Raw genomic sequence first — 24,001 nt, forward strand, 5'->3', positions numbered from 1 at the left:
AATTAATTATTAACGGAATTTAACTGTGTTTACTTTCCTATGGCATTCAGACTTAACGACCTGAAGATAGGGACTGCTTGGATTTTTATCTAGAACCAAAACTAGTCGCCTATTATACAGGCCAACAATTTTTAAACTTTTCAAAGTTTATTTCGAACCTGTTTAGTTTAGGTCTCCTAAATTGAAATCTGATTACCATTTTCCTTTATCACGTAAGATGATTTTTTATCAATCTTCTTCTTGCGGTGCCATGCCTGTCTTCAGGCGTTGGCGATCTCCATGACTATTTCGTTGAAGAGTTCTCTATCTTCTGCTGCATGAAACAGCCTCTCCACCCCCAGACCGGTCCAATTCCATATATTTCTCAGCCATGACAGTTTCTTTCGACCTGCCCATCTTCTACCTTCGACGTTTCCTTGGACGATTAAACGAGGAATATCATATTTGGTGCTACGTATTATGTGTCCGAAGTAGCTAACCTTTCTGGCCTTGGTGGTTAAGAGTTCCCGATCTTTATTTAGCTGTCTTTTTCGTTGCTTGTATGTTCGGTCCAAGAAATCTTAAGGATTCTCCGGTAGCACCACATTTCAAAGGCTTCTAGTTTATTTATATTCTCTACTTTTAGCGTCCATGTCCATAGTAAAGTATTAAATATTTGTTTTATTTTTAAATCACCAGAATTATTTAATACTTTACTATCAGAATATAAACGAAAATAAAATAAAAAAAATTTTGCCCTGACCCGGTCTCAAACTATAACTCCTCGTTTGAAAGGCGGAACCTCTACGCGCTGAGCTACGGAGACGCGGTCGGTTTATATTCAATACTATAATTTAAAGCACTAATAAAAATATAGGACCTTCTTTCAATGCGCAGTAGGGAACGCAACGTTTACCGGCAGCCAGACGGGCCGCATGCTGTTCCAGAGAGCACAGTAAACGATATTTTAAAGAGCCAGCTTTCTTAAAATACTTGTTTTCCCGACGTTGCTAGCTCTCGTACTACAAGTTGAATAGTAACGGTCACAAAATACACCCCTGTCTTACTCCTCGTTTTATTGGGATGTCATTTGTAGTTTCTTCGTCGACCTTAACAGCAGCAGTTTGATTGTAGTATAAGTTTACTAAAAGGCGCATTGCATAGTTGTGTAGTTATACGATTTCAGATGCCGAAAGAGCTCTGTATGTTTGACTCGATAAAATGCTTTTTCAAAGTCGATGAAGCACACATAGATGTTCTGGCTAAATTGGCAGCACTTTTGCAACAATAGCGTCATTCAAAATATGGCTTCACGTGTCCAAACGCTACGAAATCCAAACTGCTCTTTTCCGATGTTCTGTTCTGTTCAACATCGCTAAGGTTATCTTCCAGGTCCAGGTAAACTCCAGGTCCAGAAAAACTGGTAACCTCTTCTAAATTGGCTGGATTCCCTTCTAGCGTTCTAATAATGTGTACGCTATTTAAGCCAGTGGCGTAACAATTGTAATTTTTAAAATGTTACCAAACCAAACAATAAATATTACATTTCAAAAATTAATTAAAAAGTTGTGCGCGATGGAAACAAAAATACAATGATTTTCATTAGTTTAGTTCCCAAAACACCAAAAATATGAAAAATACCAAATTACAAAATGATTGTTGGCCTGTGTTATTTAAGCATTTATTAATATCAAATATGGAGTTTTTAAGGAATGAGTTATAAGCTATATAATATAATTCTTATTCGATTTCTTCATTACATGATATTGATTATCAAGCATTCCCACTGATAAGTTAAAAAATGGTATTTTAAGAAACATGTTACTTAATATTCTTCAAATAAAATGAACTCAATTATTTACTGTGCGAACGAAAGATTTCTGATCAATTTGACTTTGGATATTGATGTTATATAAATTCTAATGTAATGTACTGTAGAAGTTATTACGTTATCCTCTGAAGCCTGTAGACTATAAAACTTTTTGATCACACTTTAAATGTATTATTAACAAGATATTTACCTGGGGTAGGAAGCTTTTTATTGTTTTCCTCTTTGATTCCGTTGCTTATAATTTCAGATAGTAAATTCTAAAAAAATTTAGTGTAGTTTTAGGATCACGATTTTTGAATTAAAATATTATTTCTACCTGAAAATTAGATGCATCATCTTTGCCGCCTTTATCATTAATGTTAATAAAACCATCTAAATCTGCATCTTCTTTGGGTCTTAGTTTGTTGATTGCTTCTTGTAAAAGTTTCAATTCTGTCTCTATATTAGTATCTGTTCTACTTTCAGGTTTTGTGTTTAAAATTTTAAGAAGTTTTTCTACCGAATTCTGGAAAGGGATTAAATAATTTAATACTTAAACCGGGTGACAACGATTTGATTGCCCAAATCATCATTTGATTGTTTTCTTTTCTTACATTTTCCGTTAAAATTTAATAACCACTAAAACTTTCCATTAAATTTCCGTTCACATTTTATAGATTCGATACGATTAATTTAATCGAATCGGATTCTGAAGCTGCGTCCACATTGCTCTCGAGCAGGCCGAACGAAAACCGGTGAAACACGAAAAACATGGCAAACAGTCGGAGCGAGATGTGCGCGGCGCTCGCGACGCTCGCGGTTCTCACGTGCTTGCGATCGCAAGCCGCGTCCAAGCTACTCGAACAAAACGTTCGCGAACATATATAATTCACACTATATACTCGTAGCAGCAGGTCGTAAACGACGGCACAGCCCATCGCGTCGGTCCCGAGGACTGAGGTGCGGTGAAGAATGCGACAACCAGTTTGCTCTATAGATCTAGGATGCGTTTAGGTAGTCGCTGTTTTTTCGAGTGCCCGGATATCTAGTGCAAGCATTTTATGAAATAAATTAACCGGTAAACCGTTTAAGAAATGTTGTCGTTGAAGAATCAATATTTAGCAGGCGGAGGGTTACAGGGGTCTTTTGGTAGATTATTCGTTATAGTGCATTTTTAAGAACTGTATTCATTTTCAGCCGATTCTACCAGGTGTTTCTCAAAAGGGGTTCACTTTTTTACTTTTTTATTTTTTCAGATAATACAACGAAATTTGGTTTGTTTGTATATATGACATAAATCGGGATTGATTGGCGTATTCAATTACCTTCGGTCGCTTCCTGTTTCACCGGAAATTACTACAACTTTGTATTTTTAGATTGTATATTGTATCCTAAGTACTTTTTTACTTTATTTGATAGAAAATGACATTCTGAATAGAATGACATACCATACGTCAATTTTAGACAATTCCAATTAAATAAAAATAGCATTTTAAATTTCAGTCTAGAGTGCTAAGACTGAGTTAAAACTATTAATTTCTAATAAAGAACTTTGGAAACATATATTTGATCGTGTAATTTTTTTTCGTATCCTTTCATGACCGCTTAAAAGATGCCCAAATCGTATTTTTAATGATAACTCAAATTTTTCAACTGGTACGAGGCTGGTTCAGCATATTTGGAAAAAGCATTTTTACGAATAATTTGGTACCACATACTTGGTATTTGGAGTAAAATTGTCGTTACGTTTATTTATGGCCATTTTTAAATTGAAAATGTCAAAATATATAATTCTATTTAGAATGTCATTTTCTATCATATACGGTAAAAAAATACCGAGGGTACCATTTAAATCAAAAGTTGTTGTCATGTCCAGTGAAATAGGTAGTGACCGAAAATAAATGAAAACGTCGATCAATCCTGATTTATGTCCTATACTATCATATCAAATCTCGTTTTTTATCTAAAAAATTAAAAAAGTTATAGAAGTGAACCACTCTTCAGAAACACCCGGTATATTTATTTCTAAAAATGTAATGGTAAAATTTCATTTCCGGTGTCTAACTTCCTATTAAGTAGTAATTTTTAATTTTAGAAGCCCATAATAATTCCGGTTTTTAATAAAAATAATCATAAAGGTCTTTATTAACAAAAATGAAATTATATGGACGAAGTCTAGCTACATAGCTGTTCACACTCAACCCACAATAAAATTAAAATTATAAAATCGTTTCTTTGTGTAAACAAATTAGTTGTAAATGTTTGTCACGATCCCAGTCAATAACTGCGTCCCCCATTGTCGAATACTCGGTAAAAAATAAAAATCACAGATGGACGCCCGAAATTAAATGAGACCCTTCCAAGTGTCCGGTACAATGTCCGCCGAAATGCACGCCGTTCGCTCCTTTTGATTTACCGACACCCGTCGGAAAAAGTACGCGCGCGCTCTAAGCTAGCCGTTCGGCGCGCTGTTTAATTATATACCTATGTTCGAGAAAACATTTTGTTCGAATAGCTTGGACGCGGCTTCAATGCCTGTTTCGCAGGGCCGGATCTACCTAAGGGCTGTTTGGGCTGTAGCCCAGGGCCCCGAGGTTACAAGGGACCAGCCCCCCTGGTTTAGACATTTGTAAAGGCAACAAGTTAATTGTGTCATTAAAAGACTTTTAGAACAACATACGACACCAATCAGATCAAAAGCTAAAGGAATACGAAGAGAAAGCTAAAAAATTAAGTACTAGTGTGGGAATAGACTACAATGATATAAACAAGAGACGCATTACTCCAAAATGTTCAGATAAGTCTACAGGTGAATTCTCAGTATACGGCGCAGAAAGATTTAAAAGAGACACGTTAAACGTTGCGTTGGATAAGCTGATTATGGATTTAAATAAAAGGAGCCAAGTCTATATGAGACTTATAGCAAAAAATTCAAATTTTTAATGGATTTGCAAGACAAAAATATCAAAAACATAGATTTAGAAATTGTTAGTCATATTATCGATTACTATCCCGATGACGTAGACGAGCATTTAGTGAATGAGTGCATTCAATTAAAATCGTACTTACTCCAATCTAAGCCAGAGACATTAAGCCTAATGACATTTTATGCTCATGTATGAAAATAAACTTAGTGACGTGTTCCCTAACTGCTATACCATTTTAAAGATTTTTTAAACACTGCCAATTACTAGCTGTGAAGCAGAACGCTCCTTCTCCAAGATGTAAAAAATAAATATAGGACAACAATGTCAAACCATCGACTAAATAATTTATCACTTCTTTCCATAAATTGTGATCTAACAAAAGACTTGCAATGTGATGACCAAATAACTGTGAATTTCTGTGACTGCAACCTATCAATTTCTTTTACTAATTCATAATAAATAAATAAAATTGTTTTATTTTTTTTTATTCTTATTATAATATCACTATTTCGGTTTCTCTCTCACCCAAAGGTTACCTGGAAGAGATTGCTACCACAGCAATAAGGTCGCCTTTTGTACAACTAATACTTGCGTAGATTTAAGTAACATTTAAGTTTTTTTTGTGCAATAAAGAATATATAATAATAATATATCATTATAGAAACAGTTTTTTGACATGGCTATTAGTTAAGCACTTAGGTAGGCCTCTAAGTAGTTTCAGCCCAGGGCCCCACAAATTCACGATCCGCCCCTGCTGTTTCGACTGTTCGGCTCTGTCGAGGTACATCAAAGAGACGCTTCGGAGCCATGCGAGCATACTTTACGGCGGTTCGATGCGCTCAAGCTGTTTGAGTTGTGTTGTTTGTTCAGTTTTTAGTTTGGTCTCATTCATAGGATTCGGTATATTTTTCTTCTTTTATTTTGTTCAGAATTACAAATATTTGTGTTTTGTTCTTGGATTAATAATATTATATACCTTTAATAAAGTATAACTCTATATTTATGTTAATCTGATCTTTGAGAACTTTATTTATATTTTGGCATACGCCTGGTATTATTTTTGAAATGCTTTGCTTGGAAATTTTGTATAAATAACCTAAACTGGTATGTGAGTCTCCAGTTGCAAAGAAACTAAATGTTATGGCCAACCTTTATTTAACTCTTTCCTTACCCGAAATACGCTTCCTAAAAGTTGTATTTTTCCTTTCATACGGGGGCCAACTAAGTTAATAAGTCTTTCAAAATTAGTAGCGGACATGCGATAAAAAATATTAAAAAACATTCTGTCTGTTTGTAAATCGCGTAGATGTTTACTTTCACTGTGCTGGGATCTACTTTTGAAATTATTAGACATCCAACGCCGCCTTTTTTCTCTTTCTCTTCTTCGCTTTGCAATAATGATCGCACTAGCAGCCGCTATTACAAATACTTTGGTATCATCCATGTCCGAACAGCACGAACGCAAGCACTACATTACAATGTGGACGTTGCTTGCAAGCCGAAAGATCTTGAGAAACACGACAAACAGGAAGCGCAAGCAACGCAAGCACAATCAGAAGCAAAAGCGCGAGCAGGATCACGAGCAATGTGGACGCACCTTGAGCGGTCAACCTATTCGGTTCTCATGACTCGTTTTTACAACTTGTGCAAATTCTCCACGATTTATTTCTATTCCTATTTTTTATACGGCGAATCGAATCACACGATTTATTTTTATTACTCGTTCAAATGAACGATTCGTTCAATCTTTATCCATTTCTAGTAACTTTGAAATACAGCCAGATCGAATTTGGAACAGAACCGCTCTATAAAGGCATTTTGAAAAATATTCAACCCATTGTAGCTTGTAGCAATGTTACGTTAGCCTGGGTATAAGCAATAAGGCACGAGGGTCAGAAGTCGGTCAAAACGAAACGAAAAGCTAGACGAAATGGCCACAGTCAGGAGAATGGCCACAAAACGATGGGTGGCCAACAAATCTCTAGAATGGTGCAGAAACTCACCAGGGCAGAGACATGCGAGTTCGTAGTAGAATATTCGCCAACATTTACGACAAACCTGATAAGCAAAGAGAGAAACACAGTCACAGCTGTAGTGGGTATTGTAAGCTGAATAGGCATATAAAGCTAATGGCATTGACGGACGAAGCCATGTAGCAGTGTCTGCCAAATTGAAGAAGAAACGACAGAACGCATTTTATGGGTCAGGGGAAAACAGTCAATTTTTTTGCTTTATTTAAATATTCGGTGCATTTTTGGTTCGGAGTGAGTGTAAGCATTTTTAGAAGCCGCTACACTGGGAAAAAAGCATCCTAGTTAGTAGATATACAGGGTGTCCCAGGCTGAGCTTGCATTTTTCTAGAGAACTACAAGATATAGATCGGAGATTTTGTGCACATCATTGTTTCACAAAGAGATCTATCAATTAAAAATATTTTCAATATGGCGGCACTTCCGGAAATACTATTATTTTCCGGAATTTATATTTTATTACATACAAAAATTCTCTGTAAAATTTTATGAATTTTGATATCAAACACTTTATATCTAACATTAACTGTTCTTGAGAAAAAAAAATATTTAAAATTTTTGGAGGAAAAAAACTGCCCGTCAAAAAAATTTGTATAACCTAAACGTCAATTTTAGTGATTACCGCAGCTATTCTGATATAAAGAGCAGACATGTGGCTATTCTATTTCAAAAATTGAAATGTTCGAATGTCATATAATAATGACGGTAGCTGTCAGGGAACTGAGAGATTAAAAAATTATCATAAATCTTTTTCTTTTCAAAGGGAAACCCACTTTTTTATTTCACTTGTGAAAATGTTTTTCAATTCGTTCATTTTTGATTATACATGTTCCATATTGTTTGATTATATAAGTTATTTAACATTTACTTTTAAAGCGTAATTTTTTCTTGATTTTATCTAGTTTCCTTTGACATTAAGTGTCAAACCATCAGACAGTTTATTTTCTTCTGTCAAAAAACTAATGATTTGGATTTCGTATATTATAAATCCTGCTGCTAAAACTTTATAAATTGTATTTATAAAAGTATATCTCGTATTTTAGTGATATCTAATGGCAATATACCGTATGATCGAAAAAAAAACGGCGTCCAGTTGGTTGGGAAATGACGATCGATGACATTTCCCATATAAATATACATATAAGATGACGGCGCTCTTCATTTCATAGCCATCGCTGACGCAGTTTTTTCTCGATCATACGGTATATGTAGTTTTACATCGCTTGACGTTTTTTTAAAGTCATAGGCTACTGGTTAAAAACCAGAAAAATATACGCTTTAAAACTAAATCTTAAATAACTTAAAAACTATTTCTTTTTAGGTATAGGAACATGTATAATCAAAAAGTAACCAATTAAAAAAGCTTTTCACTAGTGAAATAAAGTGGGTTTTCATTTGAAAAAAAATATTTATGATAATTTTTTAATCTCTCGATTCCATGACAGCTACGGTCAATATTATATGACATTCATACAATTTAATTTTTGAAATAGACAGTCGCATGTCTTTTCTTCATGTCACAGCGGTTGTGGTAACTAAATTTGACGTTTGGGCTATACAATTTATTTTATTCCAAATATTTTTTTTTAAATATTTTGTTCTCAAAAACGGTTAATGTTAGGTATAGAGTGTTTGATATAAAAATTCATAAACATTTATAGATAATTTAAATATCACATATCAAAATAGCATACCTCATTGTGAAACAATGATGTGCAAAAAATCTCCGATCTAGATATTGTAGTTGTCTAGGAACTTCTAATGCACGCTGAGCCTGGAACACTCTGTATATCGTCAAAGTTATACTATCAAGGAAAAAGAGCAGGCAAATCATGTAAAAAGAGGAAAGAGCCAGGCAAGTTATTGTTGAGTACGTACGTTTGTCCGTTCGTATTTTATCTAATAAACTTCACTCCCCCGGAAGATCGCAACAATGCTATAAAAATCAGAGAAGAACTATTGGAATATGTAGCAAAATTCCATTACCTCGCCAGTTTGATTTCGGAAAAGGTCAATATCGAATCTGAAATTCAGCACAGGACTAGCAGCGCCTCAAGAGCATTCTGGAAATTAAAAGACAGGATTTTTTACAATGATGATTTGAACACAAAAACGAAACTTGCAGTGTACCGAGCAATAATAATCCCCACCATGTTATATGGAAGCGAAACATGGGTGCCGTACCGCCGACACATGAACGTATTAAACAAGTTGCAACAGAGACACCTTGGACAACTCTTAAGAATCAAATGGTTCCACCATGTCTCAAACATATCGGTCCTTAAAAAAGCTAGCTGCGAGAGCGCTGAAGTCATGATCACTAAATTCCGCTTAAGATGGGCTGGTCACGTACGCAGGATGCAAGAAAACCGCCTACCGATATCTTTTCTTTACGATGACCTTTGCAGAGAGCTTGTAAGCGGAAACCAGGTGGACAACTCACATAAAAGCTCATGAAAGAAAACGCCTTGCGTAATTATCTTCTGATGCGTGTCAAATACTCGACAGCGAGTAATGGCAGTAGCCGTACTAATTATAAAAATAAAACCAATTCAGTAAAAATTAAAACATTATACAAACCTGAGGTTTTTCATTTTCTTTTCTCTTCAACTGTGCTAAAGCCAATAATAGATCGACATCCAATTTTTCAGGTGGTTTTTTTTCAGGAAATAGTATTTTTTTTATTGCTTCGTTTACTTTATCATTCGTGTTGTCCAATTCGGTATTTTTATCTGCGAAAATTTAATACGTATTATAATCTGAATAAATTTTCTACATTTCCATATTTACCTTCTTTATTTAACATCTCTATAAGTTTTAGTTTTGTTCTTAAATCGTCAATGTTATCAATTGCACTGGCTTTCGAAGATACTTTCTCTTCAGAGAGAATATTTTCCAAATCTTTTACTTGTCTGTTTTTGATATCCGATGCAGGTATCGATTCTTTGCTTTTCTTGTATTCTGTAGAGTCATTCTCGTCTCCAAGTACATTTTTGTTTACCTAAAATTTTAAATATAATGTGGTTTAAAATTTGCTTTGAGTCAACATGAACTTATCCATACCATACTTACTTTTTGTTTATTATCCAAATTTCCAAAAATATCTATTTTATGATAGTTTTGATCATGTAACAAATCCGTATGTGAGTTGAAAAAAGGAGGCAATGGTTTCTGAACTGAACCCAGAAGAGAATCTAAAAATTTACATTTTGTTTAAAGCAAGAATAAAACACATTTGATTTTAATACGTGCTTGTAATTATATGTTTATATTTATTATTAACCTATAATCATTAATGATGACAAAAACGCTGCTAAATTGTATATTTAATCATATAGTCTAGTCATCTTGTACTCAAAATAAACCTTTTGGAGGAACATTTTGGGTTACTTCTGATTTCTTCTCTTTCACAACCAAACATGATGAAGACATGGCAAGAAGAGTGGTCTAATGAAGAAGCCGCAGCAAGCTGGACAAGACGTCTTAGATGCAACATAGAGCCCTGGGTCTTCAGAAATCAGTTGACTTCTACCTAATACAAGAATTACCGGATTTATATGGATACTTTGAAGTCTATTTTAAACGCTCCCACCTTAGGGATACAGATATAATACTTGTCGTTTCTGCGAACTTGTTGATAATGTCGAACACACATTTTCCTTCCATTGCGCAAGATAGAGCTTTATTAAACATGCTGTGGAAGTTTAAAATTACAAACACCAGGTAACCTACGGTTTGACACCACGCTGAAGAACGAAATATTTTGGAAGGAAATAAGCAAAATGGCTAAAGATATCCTTATGGAAAAAAGAGAAAGAACGTATGATCCAATAGATCCAAACCAGCTAAATAGACCATCTACATAGAACCCCCCCCCCTTCTGAAGTAGTGCTACCGCGGTTCCAGAAAGAGACGCATCAGTAAGAGTCTGACAAACTTGGGTTGTCTTACGTTCAAGTACCTATGATGGATTTTTTCCCTCAAAAAAAATTAAATATAATATTAATTTGATTTTTTATTATCGGAGGAGGAGGTGTCATTATTGAAATTACTGTTTATATGTCATTCAAGTTACAACTAAAAAAAACTCATACTAGACTTATAATAAATTAATAGTTTTGGAGTACAAAAAGTAGGTATTTGCGGAGACAACCAAAAAACGCTAATTTTCAACTGGCAACAAAAATTATAGGAAATTATCGAGGGATAAAACTTGTGTAAAAAATGTACATGTACTGCCAAGATATTATGTTACTGTTAAGTGACTGCCAATGACTGCGAAGAAGCCGACATGGTTCCTATGTCGGTCGCCTTGTCCACAAACATCTTACTCATACTGTAAAAGTTAATTTACCGGACTTATAACGTAGAATGAGTGAGAGGGGGGTTAATCATTGCAACCTTAAAGATTTATTGTGCCCCCTTTGTTGAGTTATAACTCATCACACAGTCTATAACCCATCATACTTGAGGATTTTCCTGTTGTAGGGGCGACAGGGTATTTCCCATCCTCATCTGACAACAGATGTTCTTCCTCCGAGGGTATATACCCTCCCACGGTTAGGGTTTGGCCCTCCGTGTCCTTCACAGTTGAGGAGCTTGTCTCCGGCTGAGGTACCCGTGAGGAAAGCATGAAGATCTGTTTTCATTTTCTCCACCTCTTTAACTTGGTCTCTCCTTAGACTGGATACCGGTGTTATCCCGAATCTATACCTAATAGAGTATATATCTCTCTTTCTCTATTGCCTCCTTGGATTTGAGGTCAATTTTCTATTCTGAGGACTTGACAATGACCCACCTCCCTCGAGTAGATGACGCGCCAACTCGATGTCCTTACATTGGAGTTCTGAGCCTGGATAAAAGCTCAACAGGTAGGTGGTGTCTTTCCCTTTGCTCCTCGGCAGAAAGACCGTGATGGTCGCTCCCTTTAAGATCGTTTCTGCCTTCACTGCACCTAGCCCCGGCTATTGCCAATTCTTAAGCTTACGTGCCGTTTCCACCAACCAATCCGCCGATTCTTGAGATACACAATCTATAAGGAGCATGTCCACCTGAAAACATATTCCCGCGAAAAGCAGCTGACCCACATATTGTGAACGGTTGCTTTGCAATCCGCTCGCTACTATTTCGTTCAGTACCTATTCAGTATGCCCCTTCTAGAGCCGTTTGCTGGTCGGTGGTCCGTACAACCTTTGGGTAATCCTTTGGCAGCACTGCTATTTTCACTTGCTGGACAAGTGAAAATAGTTGTAATAGTAAACGCGGTGATACCCTTCTTGCCTCTCGGTGTTGGACGGCTTTCCATGCTGTTTTTTGAGGTGAGAGGTTCTCGCTCGCTCTCTTGCCTTTGGTGGAGATGGGCCAGGCTGTTTCTTTGCTCTCCCCTTTTTCGAGGTGTTGTTTGTTTTCTTCTTTCTTGTTTTTGCTTTTGTTTCCTCTGGAGCAAATCCTTCGTGGAGCAGCCGGAGGTATCTCCGTACTTCTGCTCCGTTAAAACCTACTCTCAGCGGATCGTCTAGCCGGCTTTGTTGACCGAGCCCGGGTAGACGAAACGGTAGCTAGTTTCATATTAAATTGTATTGGTAAAAATCTATTTGAACTTTAAAATGTACTGCGTGTGCCTACATACCTTCTACTTTTTCTTGATTGCTACTTTGTTTTAGTTCCCAATCTTGCACGTTCCTATTGTATAAATGGTTTACCATTTTTTGAATTCCTATTACTTCATTAATTTGTTTTTTTAATTCATTTTCAATAACGTTTTGTTGTTCATGTTCGTGATCCAACATTAATCTTGTTTTATTCAATTTTTGGTATACATTATTCAAACTCAGTTGAATCTTACCCAGCTCACTACTTTTGTCGTCTTTCATTTGATCATTTTCTTTCTCTAAAATCAACTTTTAAGTATTTCCTGGCAGGATTTAATTAAAAAAATGCAATTAACTTACGCGCTAATTCATTTATAACTTTTTTAATAAGAATTTTTGAATTTCCATCATTATCAGACTTTTCATTTAATATGTTCATTCCTCGAAAAAAATCCTGTTGGTCTTTTAGAAGAGACACTAATTCATTTAGTTTCTTCATTTCAGTTTTTAACTCATCTAGCTTTTGTTTTTCGAGTTTATTTGTTGGACAAACAGTATCTTCAACACTTTTATCTGTTTTAAAAGTAGATTCAGTTGTTTTGTCTATAGTTTGACCCAAAATACTATCATCGAATTTTTGGACTAAAAGAAAAAATAAATCTAAATGTAACGTATAAAGTTAAACTATTTATTACGTTTGAGTGCAGTTAAAGCACGATGGGAGCTAGGCAGGGTTGGATGGGCCGTATGGGAAAACGGGAAAATTCCCGGTGGGCCGGTGGAAAGATGGGCCGGTCCCGATCAGAACTCAAAAAAAGATTGATTTAGCAAAAATTAAATGGTTAATCTTCTAACTAAAATTACGTAAGATTCTAGTGACTGCCTAACTAACTAATCAGTTTGCATCAATATAATGGTTAGTTGCTTTTAAACATAAACACCAGTTTTTAAATTAACTATTGTTAAATGTTTTCCTCTGAGACACTTATAATTTTAATAAAAATCTAATAATTTTGTTTGTTGTTCCATTTGATATGTTTTTTTGTTTGCTTTGTGCAAATATTTTCAGGGCTGGTAGATATGAATAAAAGAAGCATACTATATTCTCTTTACCGTGTTTCAAATAAGTCCAAAATAACCGAGTTATTAAAGTTTGCATTTAAAAAAAAATGATTTTTTAAAAAAAAAATTGCCGCCAATCTTTCTGTATTTGCATCTCTTTTTGTGCCGTAATATCAAAGATTAAGAAACTATACCGTGGGAAAATTTGCAGTGAACAGGAAGTTCTAAAAAATTTTCTAAACTATACAGGAAAATTTAAAAGAAAAAGCACGATTTTCAACATCTTTTTTATACAAAAAAAACTCACAGACGTGTCCTGGCACCTGGTGGTGACATAATATACCACCCCTGAAAATATATTGCGAAATATGACTCATTCTGTATAGTTTTACCAATATTCTTTTATTAAAACACATTTATATCCACTGCTTAGGTATTGCCTAGGTTTTTTTCGTTTGAGTCATGGCATTATCATACAAGATGCCAAATGTAGAAACTAGGAAAAGTTACGTGATGAGAATTATACGAAAATTAAGACACGTATACATGACGAGGCAGCTGCTGTACCAGAAAAGAGAGACTTTCTTTCTACAATCTGTAAGAAAGTATATACCTGAAAATCTAAAAATAATGTATTTCACAGAGGATTGGGCCAGCTGCTGAACTGAATGAATCAGGAAGTCTTAAAGTTTCTCAAAACCGTAATTCAAACTCGTAGCATATTCAAGATCAAATGGTATCGATAATGGAAATAAAACTGTAGAACCCTGTGACCCTGAGCTATTTTCTAGTAAGAATTCAGGTCCGACCCGATATTGATCTTTATACAAATTTGGATCAAGACAATTTCAATATTTTTAAAAAATCGGAGGCAAAAGAGTTTTTTTCGCCCGAGCGAAAATCACCCTTACTTAGGGTGATTTGACCCTTACCTAGGGTGTCCCAGAAATAAGTGCAAGTATTTTAAGGGGGGAAGATTTGGTCAAAAGAAACATTTTTTCTCTTTACCGTTTTTCAAGTAAGCCCAAAATAACCGAGGTATTTTACTTTGAAAATTTAAACAAAAAATGCTTTTTTGCTTAAATTTTGAGAACCACTGGATCTTTTCTGTATTTTCTATCATGTAAATTTAATCTACTACCTATTGTCAGTTGTCAGATTATCAAGAAAATATGTTTTCTTAACTTAAAACTAAAAAAATTCCAAACATTTCTTTAAAAAATTCCTAATTTTCGCAAAAAAAATTGATAGGTGTGTTTCTGAGGCCGAAATATACTACCAGTTAAAATACTTGCACTTATTTCTGGGACACCCTGTATGTTAATAAATAAAATATGTTTCTTCGTTATGGTCATTTTGTTTTTGTGGATTCGGGTCGGTTGCCTGTTATTCCCGGGCCGATTTCCACTTCCCCATCCATCCCTGGAGCTAGGACTAATCTGTAGAATCTTTCGTTTCATAAAAAATAGCATAGTGATTTGGAAACCACATCTTTGTATCTCTGTGGTGCTATCCCCAAGTCTCTTCCGGTGCTATTCCCAAGTCTCTTCCTGTATTTGTACAACTGTACAGATTAATTGGTTTTAAAAAATAGCTATTATTTTTTTATTTTTATTTGTTTATTAGACAATTATGACTTAAGCTTGATTTTCATGCATCCTTTATCCGACGATACGGTGATACGATATTAATTTCATTGGTTGAATTTAAAGACTTGGTTAGAAAATTACACAGTTTTTTAAATTTATTGCATTTTCATGCCTCCGTTCATCGAATGTACGATTTTCTTGTGATTGGTGCCATTTTATATTTTCATTTCCATAACGATTTCGCTGTTTTACTTATAGTCTAAGAGCAACGTTTTCGAGAGAGAATTTTATGAAAGCTAGTTCTTTAATATATCTTTTGTTATGATCTCCTGAAGAGAGTGCGGACCGTCTGGCTGCCTGTAGATGTTGCGTTCATTACTGCGTATCATATCTGTATTCAACATCTGTTCACTACTGCGCATCACCAATTCGCCCTGTATTTCAGGAAATAAGGAGGCTAGAATAAACCTATGTGTATATTTAGCTATTTAGCTATAGCATATTTGGTTTCATAAAAAAGTAGCAAAGTAATGTCAAAATCGCATCATTGTATCTCTACTCATAACCGAGAAATCCCATAAAACACACGAAAATGGGATACCCTGTACAGATACCGGCAGCCAGGCGGCCCGCACTTTGGCCAGGAGAGCAAAGGAAAGCATAGCAAAAGATATATTAAAGAAGCAGATTTCTTAAAATTCTCGTTTTTCCGACGTTGCTAGCTCAATACTATTATATTTTTATTAAGTTTAAATTAAATTTGTCAAAACATCCGTTATCGTACGATCTTTCTCCGTTGACGGGCTGGAGTAAAAAATTTACGGATGAAAAGTGGCGCGAAAATGCTATGACCAATCAGAGCGCCGTCGGACCATTGTATCAACGGATAAAGCTTGATTTTCATGCATCCGTTATCCCACCTAAAAACCAATCAAAGTCTTTAAGTTTTTAACCAATCAAAGTCTTTAAATTCAACCAATAAAATTAATATCGTATCATCATATCGTCGGATAACAGATGCATGAAGATCAAGCTTAACGGATGCATGAAAATCAAGCTTAAACGTTAGGCTTAAATTTGTCTGGTTTTGCGTTGTTACCTTTGTTGAGTTTTAATTTAAAAATAGATGCAGTTTTTCTGAAATTACTTAAAATCGGCTTGTCCAAAATTGTTCAAATTTGGCACATGTATTCAGCATACGCAGATCTTTAAAAAACCTATTTACGAATTCGCTGTAAAATCGACAGGCGAACCAATATCTGGACAGTTCAAAATTTTGCATTAGATTTCCTGTTTTCAACGACGATGTACCACCCGATAGAGTAATAGAGTAATACCGGTAATTATTTCAACCAATTTTTTGTCGTTCTAAATCATATTTTAAATCATAATATATACCTTGCTCAATGGATTTCTTCTTTTGGATAAATTCTTCATACCCATTTTCTGGTTGTTTAAGGCCAGCCAATTTAGTATTAGGAGTAGCAGATTTAAACGCATTTTTCATAGATTGAAACTTTTGCTCAGGCTCAGAAATTGTAGGAACAGATCGTTTTTTCCGAGGCAAAGACAGTTTACTGTCGTCCAGCGTTGTTTCCGGAGGTGTAAGAGTATGTTCGAACACTGGCTATTTATAGAATTATTAAAATTTAAAAAAAGGGAATTTTATAGTTTACTTACTTTTGTGCTAGAAGTCGTGTCGTCATTCCAGTCATAGTCTTTATTAGCTAAGCCTGTAATAAACGAAGAAACTTTAGTAATTATGAAGATATGGTGGAAATTACTAATTATTGTATATTTCATTTTTGAATTAAGGAAAAAAACTAAACTTGGAAATACAGGATATTTCTACTAAAATTTAGGCAAAGGTGGGGTTTTCACCCTTCCCGTACTTTTTCTTGTTTTTTTTTTGTAAAAGTCAAATGCTAAAACGCTTAGCAAAATATAGGCACCCTATATCTTATTCAAATCGGAATAACGGTTCTTAAAATATCTTAAAAAATGGACAATCGAAGAACTTTTTATTTTTAAGATTTTCTACCAAAGGTGGCATTGCAAACTACATACAAAGAGTTACAATATGATGCCAGAAACGGCGGCGACGTGTTAAATACATTTTATCCCATTCGAATTAAATGGCGGAAAATACCTTAGACTTTCTATGTGCTGTATGTCTATTGGCGATAGACAAACAAACAGATGTATGTCCTTGTGTGCTGTGGCTATACTGCTGTTGTTTGTGATTGCCAGATGTAGAGTTTTATTGTACTACAACTTTTCTGTTGTTTGAATAATACTACTTAAAATAATGAATAGAACTACGACTGAGGACCATGTAGTTGGGGATACGGACCATGATAACAGAAAAATAAAGAGAAATTTTACGTCTAAAGCAGGGTTTCTTAAACTTTTTGCAGTCACGGACCGCTTTCGCAGTTTGTACAATTCCACGGACCCCTATCAGAAATAATAGATGAAAATAAAAAAAGCCTTATATACATAAAAAGAAAACGTTAATAAATATGTTTACAGTTAACTGGCGTAATGCGGACCGCGGACCCCTGATACAGAAGCTATGGACCCCTAAAGTGTCCGTGGACCCCACTTTAAGAAACCCTGGTCTAAAGGATACTCAACAGTTTTTTCAACTTTTTCAGATATCATCAAAACTAGATTTTTCACGTGTAGGTATACTATTTCTATGATTTTTTATCCATTTTTCAGGTATACTAGTTTTTCGGTAAGTTTCTTGCAAAAAGCGTGGCAGTTTTTCTTTGTTGGTCAAAATTCGAAAAAATAGACAAAATGCATCTAGAAAGTCTGTTCCTCAATTATTGTATCCAATGAACTTATTTTGATTCCAAAAATAAGTAGCAGTTCTATGTTCACGCAATACTGGAACACCCTGTATTACTAGGTATATTATACAAAGTTAGTTAAAATTATTGTACCTATATCGTATTTTTCTACGATTCTATGCTGTTTCAAATAGAAATTAAAATCAACTACTTTTTGAAACATTGATTTCTTAATCACTTTCTATACCTAATATTGATCTTATTATCGAACTTATCCTTATATCTTATTATTGAGTAACTTATTGAGTAATTTTCAGTTTTTTACGTTATTATAAAAACATCCTATTAAAAAACATCAATAGCCTTCAATTAATCAAGTAATTTTGAGAGATGTAAGATGTAAGAGAGAAATTTAGTTTGAAAATTATTGTTTTCAAAAATCCCATATAGTATTGACTATGCTATTTATAAAAAAAATAAATCGCAAATACACTTAAGAAAAAATACAGCATTCTATATTCAAAACTACAACTTTAACCTGAAAATACACTGAACTTGCCTTGTATATCTACAGGGTTCGGCAATGCTGCGTCGGGCATCTGTAGCTCCTAGAATAAAAAACCTGGGAATTTTTTTAAGTGGAAATCTAAATTATGTACTAGGATAGTATTTCAGAAAAATATTTTAGCTTCTATAGGGTGGCTCAAAAAAGGGTTAGTGGATCGGGATATATATTTTTAATCGGAACACCCTGTATATTATTGTATTTTTGGCATCCTTTCAGATCACATTACTTAATCCTAAGATATGAATAAATATATTTCGATAGTTTGAGGGATGTGCAGATCCAAAAAAATATATATTATTCAGCCTCTCTCAAAAAAAATTAAAAATACAAGAGCTGTTCTAAAATCAAAACTATATGAGGTATTTACATTAGATGGTCTCTACTTACTTTGCTATAAATATGGTACAATTATCATATTTATAGCAAATAAATGAAATCATACAGGATGTTCAAAATTCGACGGTAAACTTTCCAAAATATAAAATAATTTTTCTTTGTTTTTTTTTTAAATGGAACACCCTATATATTATTTTTTCAGTAGATGGAGAATTAAAAAATGAATACATTTTTTGAATTTAAATTATTTCAAAATTTGTTACGGTTTCGCAGATATTCGCGGTTTTATATTTCATATGGCATTTTCCACTGTAAATTTTTATCAAAGCCACTGATTTTTGTCTCATATTTTACCTTTGAAAGAGCCACATGAAATAATACTGCGTATATCTGCGAAACCATTAAAAATTTTAAAATACTTTCAATACAAAAAATGTTAATTTTTTAACTCTCCATCTAATGAAAATATAATATACAGAGTGTTCCATTTAAAAAAGAAAAGAAAATTTATTTTATATTTTGGAAAGTTTGGCGTAGAATTTGAACACTCTGTATGATTTAAGATTACGATATTTATAGCAAAGTAAGTAGATATAGACCATCTAAAGTAAATATTTTATTATAGTTTTGATTTCAGGACAGTTCTTGTATTTTTAATATTTTTTTTAAGAAAGGCTGAAACATATATCTTTTTTATTTATTTATTAATACCTCTGAAACTATCAAAATATATTTACTCATATCTTAGTATTATCCTTGTATATGAATTTTTAAAGTAGCTCAACCTAAGACGTTTATGGATGTAAAGCACCAGATGGCGGGGCGTATTTCACAGTCTTACTACAGAAAAATATTTTTTGTTACTCTGAATTTTGAAGCGACCAATAAAAACAGAGAAAATAAAAATCGATAATTTTCGGACTGTGCCAATTGGTTACTAATCGACTGATATTTTTTTATCTATTAGATATTATAAAAGCTGGTAATTATACACTGATTCATTGTAAATACCCAGTTACTCTGCAAGGCCGACGAGGCCAGATGATTTCAACGATAAAAAAAAATGTTTTGTTTATACTTTAAGATATTTTTTCTTTCTGATGCACATTTTTAAAGTATTTTATATTCTTTGTCCCCTTGATCTATTATACTGGTTGCACGTATCGAGGTTCTGTTTCTTCTAGTTTTAAAAAATGTTCTTATTTCTTTGTAGTTGTAGTGGTTGTAGTGTAAAATTAGATTAATCTTATTAAGTTTAATTTAATGTTTAGTGTAGAATACCAGAAATAGTTTAGTAGTGTTTTTATAGTTTATTATTTTGTAGTTAAGTATTAGGTGAAGGGATAATTTGGTTATTTTTTCTTTTTGTTTGATTAATTAGTAAGTTTGATAATAATTTTTTCAGTGTAGAATACAAGAAGTAATTGTGTAGTGTTTTTATAAGAGATTATATTAGTTTATTTTGTAGATGAGGTATTTGGGTATTTTTTCTTTTTATTTTTCTTCTAATTGTAATAATTCTATTAAGTATTGTGATAGATACACTATATCTTCCTTCAACTTCGTTGAAAAGTGCGTTGTCATATAATTTTGGTTTTCTGGTAGTAGAATATACGAAAAAAAAATCTGATCAAATTTATTTTAAATTAAATTAATCGAGTCTTATTAATCAAATTAATCTAGTCAAATAATAATAACAGTTAGTTTCTATTAGTTCCTAAATACTATACAGGGTGAGTTTTCTACGATCGATGTTCTCTATGGGTATCTCGGAAACTACTGGAGATAGAGAGTCGGTTAAATGAGGAAAGAACAATTGCAGTTTTGTGGGGTCATAAATATGCGCCTTTCGGATTTTTCGGAGAAGTTCAAGGCTTACTAGATATTTAAAAAAAAACAAATTTTGGCTATTTTAAAACTTGTCTCTAATATACATATAATCTCCATTATAATCTACCGTACGATCGAATAAAAACGGCGTCAACGATGGCTACGAAATGAAGATCGCTGTCATTTTATATGTAAAATTATATGGGAAATATCATCGATCGTCATTTCATAGCCATCGCTGACGCCATTTTTATTCGATCATACGGTATTTTAGACAAAAAGTTTTCAGATAAAAGTTGTAGATAATCACATACCTAATAATGAGTTTGTTTTTTTTCCTAAAGCCTGTCATTTTTGACATATGACACAAACATTATGTTTTTTTAAATGGAAACCATAGTTGGCCATGACTTCATAAAAAGCGCCATTTTTTAAGCTTTTCAGCGATATAGGTATAATATGTTTTTTTCGAAAAATTACAAGTTATAGCCAATTCTTTTCTTTCTTGGCTAATTTCCATACCAATAATACCATGCCAATTAGTTGGCATCAAAATGTAAAAGTTTCATGTTTTCAAAAAAATATCATAAAATCTGTAAAGCACTCAATTTAGAATAAAATAATCTAAGAAATGATTCTTTTATAAACCTGCATTAAATCAAATTAAAATAGGTATGTAACTTTTTTTTAAATATTAATTAACAGCAATTAGCATTATCATAAATTATAAATAATGTACCAACATATCGAAATAATAATTTCTTTGTTAATACGGTCTGGAATTCTTAAAATAACAGGCAAAAATAATCCAGAATTTACAATAAAATAAAAGTTTCGTTTAAATTTCTTAATCAGCTGATCACTATTAAAGTTCGCAGAAACCCTGGGCTATATTATTACATTACTCTGAGGAAAATAACGAAAATAATCGATATTTTTGACTCCGCCCCGAAATGTTCACGATTTGTCCTCCAGTTGGCAGCAAAGTTTGTCTAGTCGGTTGGGCAACTTTAAGAATATATAAACAATGGTATTATCTAAAGTGATCTGAAAGGAAGCCAAAAATGCAATAACATACAGGGTGTTCCATTAAAAAAAAATCATCCCAATCCACTCGCACTTTTTGAGACACTCTGTAGAAGTTAGGAAGAATATTTTCCGAGGATGTATCTCGTGTATACTTTAGGTCTGCACTTTCTCAAGTTTCTAGGAACAAGATTCTCAAGTTTTTTTTATTCTAGGAGCTACAGATGCCCGCCGCACTATTTTCGGACCCTGTATAAAAATATTTTTAAAATTAGTTCTTACCTTGTGTGTATTTTTCAATATCTCGAACTTGAAAAAAGAAATCTGTGGCAAAATCTTCAACATCTTCTAAAATTTTATTGAAGTCTTTTTTTAACATTTTGAGATTTTTGTGGATATGCTTTTGTGGAAAATCCTTATTTACATCTGTTAACACAAAAACAAGCTGGAGTGTAATAATATAATATAATACCGCACTGAAAAACATTGTTACAGTCAAACGTCTTAAATATTTTCAATGTAAAATCAATTTTATAAAAAATCAGATCTATTTTACTACACATTATAGTACTATTTGGAATAAAAAAAAATTAGCAAGTTCATGAAAAATACAACAATGAAAATGGAAATAAAATGCCGGCTAAACAAATTTCACTTAATTAGGTTTCTGTAGTTCAGCAAATTAATGTTTTTAAAAATGTTTTAGTTAAAAACACTGTTATTTGGTTATACAGGGTGTTTCAAAACAAATGCGAAAAACTTCAGGGGGTGATTCCTTGTTCAAAATAAAGGGTAGTTTGCTACATAAACGTCGGGTCAAAAGTCAACCATTAGGGAGATATTGCGGTACAAAGATGGCGGAAAAATAATAATGTTTATATTTTTTATCTTGAAAACGAAAAGAGATAGACTAATAAAATTTTATGGAAGCATTACTGTTATGAAAACACCCTTTCTGGTAATTTTGTCACTTTTTTAAAATGAGTGGAAGGGGTTGAAATAAACTACCCCTATCATTCTTGTTAACGAAATTTAAAGAAAAATCTTATCAAACACATGCAAAAAAATTAATTTGGATAGTTTAGTTTGTTTAGAAACTTTTTATCTCTTGTATTTTTTGATAAAACTCACCGATCTGAAATTAAAAATAAAATGTAAAGCATTACATGTCAGGACAAAAAACATTTTCTGATAAAAGAATCTAGTGGGCTGCTGTAATTTTTTAGGAAAAACTCTAGTCGGCCGCTGTTACTTTTAGGATGTTCCTAATATTATTTTATTTGACATTACTCTACTGCAATACGTTATTATCTAGATGATTATTATTATCGTTATTATCACTAGATTCTTAATCTAACAATGTTTTTTGTCCTGACATGTAATGCTTTACATTTTATTTTTTAATTTCCAATCGGTGAGTTTTATCAAAAAAACACAAGAGGTAAAAAAGCTTCTAAACAAACTAAACTATCCAAATTAAAGCATTTGCATGTGTTGATAAGATTTTTCTTTAAATTTCGTTAACAAGAATGATAGGGGTAGTTTATTTCAACCCCTTCCACTCATTTTAAAAAAGTAAAAAAATTACCTGAAAGTGTGTTTTCATAACAGTAATGCTTCCATAAAATTTCATTAGTCTATCTCTTTTCGTTTTCAAGATAAAAAATAAAAACATTATTTTTCCGCCATCTTTGTACCGCGATATCTCCCTAATGGTTGACTTTTGACCCAACGTTTATAAAGCAAACTACCCTTTATTTTGAACAAGAAATCACCCCCTAAAGTTTTTCGCATTTGTTTTGAAACACCCTGTAGAACTAAATTATTTGAGTAGCCTATGCTATTTTAGTATATTTTTCTATTTTTTTTTTGTTTAATATGGTGAGATAATAATAAAAAATTTACTATACTATAAACTGTTGTTAGGTATTTTAACCCTTTATAGGGCAGTACTAATTATTTTCTAGTTTGATCAAAGTGACTTTAAAAATATATAGCACAAACCAGGGAGCATAGCATATCTTACTTAAAAACATTTTCAAAAAGTTAAAAAATAAAGGAGTGGGGTGCCCAAAAAACAAAATATTTTATGAGTATATGTGAAAAGGCATTGTTCATATTTTAAAATTATTTTGAAATGTACAGGGTGGGTCAAATTCGACGCTTTTAAATGGAAATACCCTTTTCTATAGGAGATAGACAAAAACTAATATCGGTGTCTGGAGCTCAATTTTTGTCAAAAACATGATGGTGAAAACCGCATATCGATATCTGTTACCGTTTCGGAGTTACGGGGTGTTTTTCAAAAATATACATTTTTAACAAACCACTGTAACTTTTTTGCTATGGAAAATTTTGTATTATATGAAAACATTTCCAAAGCACCTTTTTACGTAGAATTTAATGGTTTAAGTATAATTTTTTTAAAATTAATAATTTAAGAATTATCAACAGA

At 33.1% G+C, this 24,001-nt stretch overlaps 1 protein-coding gene across 4 annotated transcripts in view; it reads right to left on the bottom strand.

Moving 5' to 3' along the window:
* LOC115874928 overlaps positions 1–22,141 on the bottom strand; it is a 57,074-nt gene extending 34,933 nt beyond the window's left edge. For 2 of the 4 annotated variants that reach the window (XM_030890227.1, XM_030890230.1), the window contains exons 1-10: positions 21,829–22,141; positions 16,669–16,721; positions 16,387–16,615; positions 12,698–12,979; positions 12,376–12,636; positions 9,810–9,940; positions 9,537–9,747; positions 9,327–9,478; positions 2,127–2,315; positions 2,001–2,067 (exon numbers count right to left, since the gene is read on the bottom strand). In XM_030890227.1, coding sequence (XP_030746087.1) covers positions 2,001–2,067; positions 2,127–2,315; positions 9,327–9,478; positions 9,537–9,747; positions 9,810–9,940; positions 12,376–12,636; positions 12,698–12,979; positions 16,387–16,615; positions 16,669–16,721; positions 21,829–22,033 — 1,780 coding nt within the window. In that variant the 5' untranslated portion in view covers positions 22,034–22,141. The remainder of the gene's footprint in view (positions 1–2,000; positions 2,068–2,126; positions 2,316–9,326; positions 9,479–9,536; positions 9,748–9,809; positions 9,941–12,375; positions 12,637–12,697; positions 12,980–16,386; positions 16,616–16,668; positions 16,722–21,828) is intronic. The other 2 variants (XM_030890228.1, XM_030890229.1) reach the window with 2 other exon arrangements.
* Between the last annotated feature and the right edge of the window lie 1,860 nt (positions 22,142–24,001).

Source organism: Sitophilus oryzae, unplaced genomic scaffold, assembly GCF_002938485.1.
Source record: "Sitophilus oryzae breed Bouriz unplaced genomic scaffold, Soryzae_2.0 scaffold_1307_pilon_pilon, whole genome shotgun sequence".
Taxonomy (NCBI): Eukaryota; Metazoa; Arthropoda; class Insecta; order Coleoptera; family Curculionidae; genus Sitophilus; species Sitophilus oryzae.